We start from the raw sequence: 6,928 nt of genomic DNA on the forward strand, positions 1-6,928 counted from the left end.
TTATATAAAGATATGTGGTGTTTGTGTGTTAACAATATTGTAAACTTTAGTTAAAGTTTCTTTTTTTCAGTTTTTCTTAACTTCCATATATTTTTAAAAAAATCCAAATATGATTCAAATAATCCTAACACATAAAGATTGTACTGAAAACAAAACCTAAGACTATAAGCATCTAAATCGTAGCCATCTCGTTTCGTTCATCTTCTCCAATTTTCATTCTCTAAATTATGTACAAAGTTATTATAGGATCAATAAAAACAAAAAGGTAGATGCAAATAGTCTTTTAGTTAATAAGTTTTGGAATGCTTACAAGTCTTTGTTACACTAATTAGATTACAAATAGTCTGATCTTTGCTTATTATGTATTTCTTCTTTCGGCGTGGTTAAGATTTTTGTTATCGAGCTTTAAATTGTTTTTTGTTTCATAGATTTTTAAAGAAAACCAAACTAAATCTAAACCAAACCGAACTAAACTAAACCCAAACCGAACCCAAATCAAAGCTACTGGTTTTAATTGGTTTGAGTTTTATAAAACCAAATTAACCAAACCAAACCGAACCCAAACCGAACCCGAAACTAAACCGATATGCCCACCCCTAACATTGCATGTTTCATTAAGGGCAATCAAGTAATATTAATAACACATCTATATTGGGCCTTTTTTTTTGATCCAGCCCACTGTCCACATCAGATCTCTCTTGGGCCATTTGGACCGATTAAGAAATCAGATCCAATTCTCACATTTTTTTTTCCTTTGGGCCATTGAGTCCAAGTTCAAATAATTTTTTTTCAACCATTCTTAATTTTTTTTTTCTTAATATAATTTAAGCATTCATAAAAAAAAATGATTTTTTCATTGAAAAATATAAATCTTTATTAAAAGTATATAATTATTTTTATTAAAAAATAAACCACATAATAAAATTAATTCATCAGAGTTATACCAACTTAATTCATTAAAAAAATAAAGTTTAATTTTTTAAACATAAATAGTAATTTAAAATGAAACATGATAAAAAAAGATAAAAAATTTAAGTCTTTTATAAAATAAAACACAAATATATGAAATATGAAATTTACTAAATATTTTGACCATTGAAAAAAAAAGAAAATAAACCCGCGCTTTCAGTTTTATTTAATTTCTATACACAACTAAAAATAAACTAGACTTTATTTTTCAATTGGATTACCTTGTAGTTGGAGTTACAAAAATAACAAATCATCAGTCCCTTGCACGAAAATAATAATGCAAAAAAGCAAAGGTATTTATTTAAGTGAATCAATGTCTCACTAACAAACTTATATTCATCTTAGAGTACACTTTTAGTCTTTGGCAGAAGAAGTAAAAGCAACGTGTACACAATAATATAAGAAGAGAGAAACACAAATGTCAACACCAAAGAAGAGCCTTCACATAAGAGAGGAGCCCTTTTGCTTTGCACATAATAACTCACACTTTCTTGCCTCCAAATCTTTCCTTTCCCAAACAATTTCACTCCTATATCTTTTCTCTGTCTCGCTTTCCTTTATTCATGCCAGCCAACGAATGGAATATATCATGAGACTCGCGTCCTGGTTATGTATCTGTTCTTCATCGCGTCTCGTCAGCAAGTTTCATCGGAATCTATTACCAGAGAGAGTTTTCCAGATGGGTTTGTGTTCGGGACAGCTTCTTCAGCTTACCAGGTGACATTCTTCTCCTTCTTCTACAAACTGATTCAAGAAAGATTCAAATGATCAAATATTTTGATCAAACCACAACACTCTCTTGCAATAAACCAGTTTGAAGGAGCTGTGAATGAAGGAAACAAAGGAGATAGCATATGGGACACTTTCACCAAGAAACCAGGTATCAAACAAAAAGTTACAGAGAACCCAGAAAAGTCCAATTTTAATGTTTATTTGTTATTGATCAACAGGGAAGATATTGGATTTCAGCAATGCGGATACTACGGTTGATCAATATCATAGATTCCATGTATGTATGTTTACCTAAAATAGAAGCATAAGTTGACTTATACTTGAAGATTAAAAAATAAGGTGCTTCTCCATAGAGCAACCATGTCCAAACAAATCTAAGATAAGACGCAACAGGAAAAATAAATGAGAGAATCTAACAAGCAAGAACACTTTTTCTGATTTTTTTTTTTGCTTTCACAGAGTGATATAGATCTTATGAAAGATCTGGGAATGGATGCTTACAGATTCTCTATATCTTGGACTAGAATATTCCCTAGTAAGTCTAATTCATTAAGATGTGCTAAGCCTAAGAGGTATGTTAAACTTGGGTTTGAACAGATGGAACAGGGGAAGTAAACCCAGATGGGCTTGAGTACTACAACAGTCTCATAGACACACTTTTAGCCAAAGGAATCAAACCTTATGTGACATGTATCACTGGGATCTCCCACAAGCTTTAGAAGACAGATATGAAGGATGGCTGAGCAGACAAGTCGTGTAAGTAAAATGCTAAATCCTGATCATGAAGACAAAATGAAATGCTAAGAAAAGTGTGCAGGGATGATTTCGAGCGTTATGCATTCACCTGTTTCAAAGCATTCGGAGACAGAGTGAAGTACTGGATCACTTTCAATGAGCCACGCGGGCTAACGATCCAAGGCTATGACACAGGGATACAGGCTCCAGGGAGGTGCTCGCTTCTGGGACATTGGTTCTGTAAGGAAGGGAAGTCATCTGTGGAGCCTTATGTTGTAGCTCATAACATTCTCTTGTCTCACGCCGCTGCTTACCACACATACCAGAGACACTTCAAGGTAAAGAACACAGATAACAGAAAAAATGAACATCTTAGGTCCACAGAATATAATGTGGGGAAATGTAAAAATGCAGAAGAAACAAGGTGGGTCGAATAGGGATGTCGTTAGATGCAAAATGGTTGAGCCAATGTCTGATTGTGATGAGGACAGAGATGCAGCTCGTAGGGCAATGGATTTTGGGATCGGATGGTAAAATAATAAAGATACACTTTTGTATATGAAAATTTTGCATTAGAGAAAGTAAGTAAAAGAAGAAACTGAATGATATGTGAAAATAGGTTTATGGATCCTCTATAATGGAGACTATCCAGCTTCAATGAAGAGACTAGTGGAAGAGAGACTACCAGAGATAACAGCAGAGATGTCTAAAACCATAAAAGGGGCATTGACTTCTTTGGAATCAACCACTACACGACACTGTACACAAGGAACGACAGAACAAGGATAAGGAAACTGATTCTACAAGATGCTTCTTCTGATGCAGCAGTGATCACAAGCTGTAAGATCCATACACACACACACACTATCTCTCAGATCATATCTTCACTACTGATGTTCTTGTTGCTCACTAAATTGTTGTAGCATTTCGAGGAGGAGTACCTATAGGAGAAAAAGTATGTAATTTCTCTGATGATAAAAAAACCGAAGATGTTGACTTAATAGGGCAATAGTCTGATGAAGAGAAACATTTACTTGACAAGGACATAGGCAGGATCAAGCTGGCTACCATAGTCCCATGGGGAATCAGAAACTAGCAGTGTATCTCAAAGACGTCTACGGAAACCTCCTGTCTTCATCACAGAAAACGGTATGGATGAGAAGAACAACCCATTCAAAGACATGGAGAAAGCATTACAAGATGACAAGAGGATTAGCTTCCACAGAGACTACCTCTCCAACTTATCAGCTGCCATTAGGTAATAATAAGACTTTACAAACCTGAGAAAATGAAGTTATAAACTGATTGGGTTGGGGTATGCAGGAAGGATGGTTGTGATGTGAGAGGGTACTTCGTGTGGTCATTGCTAGACAACTGGGAGTGGAACTCTGGTTACACTGTCCGGTTCGGGATATACTATGTGGACTATAAGAACAACCTAACAAGGGTTCCTAAAGCCTCTGCTCGATGGTTTCGAACGTTGCTTCATTCGGAACGGGTTGATCTTAGCTCTTCTTCGTTAGATTCTGACAAGCTTCTGCAGGAGAAATGAGAGGTCAAAGGCGGAGGAATATATACGGATTGTTCATACAAAAAAGGTCAAATTTTTTTTTGGCAATGTGAAACAGATTCAAGCAGAAATATAGCGATCTCAAAATTAATTGATAGAAATCCTATTTTTATATTGAAATTAAAAGCAAAATGTGTTACATTTAAGCAAATGACTGATTGATATCAAGATCTTTACCGTTGTAAAACAACCCCACTCAATAAGAAGCGCCGCCGGATCTTTCCTGGATTCCGGCCAACTTCCTTTCAACAATAGCGTAGGAACCCACAGTATTGCAGACGACGTCGTTTTTAAGCCAACCATATAGCAACGCTATAGTAAGAACAAAATAATCCCAAACGATCAGATTTGTTAAGCAACGCTGATTCCACAGCCTTGCCTTGCTAGCTCTGTTCACGGTCATGTTGAGCAATATGTTCACGGCAATCTTCCTCAAATCCGGCCAAACTCAACAAGCCCTAGTAAGAGTAAAATCCGGCTGTAACTTCCTAATGACTACCGTATAAATTTATAAATTTACAACGGGTCTGTTTGTTTCACCATTTGTCATCTCGATTCATTTGTATTTGTATGATCTATTCAGAAGATTCATTCAGATTTTTGTGACTGTTTGTTTGTCTATCCACATAGTTCATCTAGATGAATTATCTAAATGGATCTTATGTTTGTTTCTTTGTTTTTATTTCCATCCAAATGAGTTTAATAAACAAATTGCCAAAATACTCTTGTGTTGATTTAATAATATTATTTGATATTAATTTTAACTATGTACATTTAATTATTTAGTCTAATATATTTACATTATAATTATTTCAAAATTAACGAGTTTTTTTGTGGTTTTGGCGGGAAAATAAGATTTTTTGGTTTTAGCGGAAAAACGCATTTTTGCGGTTTTTGCGGGAAAACGCGTTTTTGGAGTTTTGGCGTGAAAATGCGTTTTTACAATTTTGGCGGGGAAAAAACGAGATTTTGCAATTTTAGCGGGAAAACACGTTTTTGCGATTTTGACGGAAATTTGCGTTTTGGGGTTTCGGCGTGAAAACATGTTTTTTGTGATTTTGGCATAAAACACGTTTTTGCGGTTTTGCGGGAAAACACGTTTTTGAATTTTTGTGGAAAAACACGTTTTTACAATTTGGCGAGAAAATGCGTTTTTGGGGTTTTGGCGTGAAAAAAATTAGTTTAGATTTTTTGCGGGAAAACACATTTTTGTGGTTTTGTCAGTTTTCGTGTGTGACAAAATGATATTATGTTAGATTTGTAATTTTGTGAATTATATTAAGGCATAATAGACATTATACATTTTGAATGACCATCTCCATTCAAATGATCCAAATTGGTTCAGCTGGATGAACTTTAAAATTAAGCCTAAATTTCCAAAAGTCATCCGGATGATCCATCTGAATGAATTGCACTTTTAGTGTCTAAACAAACAAAACTTTCATTTTCGTCCAAATGGCTCATCCAGATGGAGAAACAAACGGGCCCCAATGTCTTATGCAGCCATAGCTACCATGATAGTTTTCTAGTACACATTTGATTTACATGATGGGAATATAAACTTATAAATTGCAATTACATATATAATTCAACCCAAGCATACTTTTATTTATGAAAATATCAAAGGCAAGTTCCAAATCATTCCAAACATAAGTAGAACAGTTTAAAAAAAAAACTCTAAACGATAATGAAGTAGCAGAAAGAGAACACAGTAGTATAAGCTATATCGGCAAGTTTAAAAGGAAACTGGAACTTGTTAGCACGTTTCAGAACTACCATGAAAATAACGCAAACAGCTAATCCAAAGAGAGTAGTAGGGTCGTTGAGCAACATCCTCTTCCTCTCCTGTCCACCCTCTGTGAAAGTCTCTGTCCTGAACAAACCCCAAAGTAGGAAGATACATTTTCCATCATTTGAACAGCTTTCAGCTTCATGTCTCGCGAGAATCTCCATGAGCTGGATTGGCTTCTCTTCACTGTCTTCTTCACTTTCAGTCTCGCTAGAAAGTTCAGATTTGTCGTCATTGTCAGCTTCATCCTTAGTTGAAGCAGCAGCAAACGGGAAACAAAAACAAAAAAAACTTTCTGTCAAGATTGATTTGTCATATAAAAGACATTTAAACACCAAAAGGAAGTTCTTACTGTTGGTCTCAAGAAATTCATGAGATCCTTGTTTTCCATGACAGCATCCCACACCTTTGGGTCAGACGCAATGGGAAGTAACAACAGACTGTACAATGAGAAACGATCAGACTCTCAAGACTAGCACCAGTGAAGCTTTAACGGAAAAAAATTCGAACTGAGAAAGGCGAGGAGAAGAGATGGATTATACCTGCGCGGCGGTGTTTTCACTGAGAAAAGCAAAAGCCTTAAGAGAGCAACCTGTGGAACAGCTGATTCAACAGCTCTGTTCTCAGAAGGTTGAAAACTTGAAAACATTCTTGAAACAGAACCAACTTCATTTGACCCTTCCATACACGCCCTAACACAGGTCGGAAATCCATAAGAAAAAGAGTCAACCATTAGCACAAGCTTCGAGTTATGTAACTAGTTAAATACATGGGTATAAGAACATAAATCAAATAAATGTTTCAAAGAGACATACTTTAAGTTTCAAATAATACACTCCATCACTAAATTAAACAAGAACCAAACATAAGAACAGGTCTCGATGTATGTAACTAGTTATAAAAAGGATGTAAGAACATAAATCAAATAACACGTTTCAAAGTGACAAAACTTTTAAAATTTTATGATTTAAGAGTGGATAATCCATTAAACCAAAACAAGAACCAAAAAGAACATAAAACATAACCGAGAAAATCAATCAAGATGCTCGAATTAAGTCAATTAAATCAATCAAAATTGCTGGAATTAAGTCAATTGTTAAAGTAGAAAGCTCGCAATTCGAGTTTGAGAGTCA

General features: G+C 35.0%; 1 protein-coding gene and 1 pseudogene across 1 annotated transcript; one reads left to right on the plus strand and one right to left on the minus strand.

The window, feature by feature from the left end:
* Positions 1-1,242: 1,242 nt before the first annotated feature.
* Positions 1,243-3,698, plus strand: LOC125603338 (annotated as a pseudogene).
* Positions 3,699-5,593: 1,895 nt separating this feature from the next.
* LOC125603337 lies at positions 5,594-6,491 on the minus strand. The gene is made up of 3 exons (XM_048774427.1): positions 6,338-6,491; positions 6,148-6,235; positions 5,594-6,057 (listed from the first exon to the last, which is right to left on the minus strand). The coding sequence occupies exons 1-3, from the start codon at positions 6,478-6,480 to the stop codon at positions 5,803-5,805; spliced, it is 486 nt and encodes a 161-aa protein (XP_048630384.1). The 5' UTR covers positions 6,481-6,491; the 3' UTR covers positions 5,594-5,802.
* Between the last annotated feature and the right edge of the window lie 437 nt (positions 6,492-6,928).

This window comes from Brassica napus, unplaced genomic scaffold (assembly GCF_020379485.1).
Source record: "Brassica napus cultivar Da-Ae unplaced genomic scaffold, Da-Ae ScsIHWf_3160;HRSCAF=3982, whole genome shotgun sequence".
NCBI lineage: Eukaryota > Viridiplantae > Streptophyta > Magnoliopsida > Brassicales > Brassicaceae > Brassica > Brassica napus.

Bases quoted from the DNA above. Each gene is read 5' to 3' on its own strand.
- LOC125603337 (XM_048774427.1), bottom strand. From the start codon at position 6,480: ATGGAAGGGTCAAATGAAGTTGGTTCTGTTTCAAGAATGTTTTCAAGT. The intron at 6,236-6,337 runs GTATAATCCATC...CTCATTGTACAG, and splicing joins GTGAAAACACCGCCGCGCAG to TCTGTTGTTACTTCCCATTG. The intron at 6,058-6,147 runs GTAAGAACTTCC...TCCCGTTTGCTG, and splicing joins TGAATTTCTTGAGACCAACA to CTGCTTCAACTAAGGATGAA.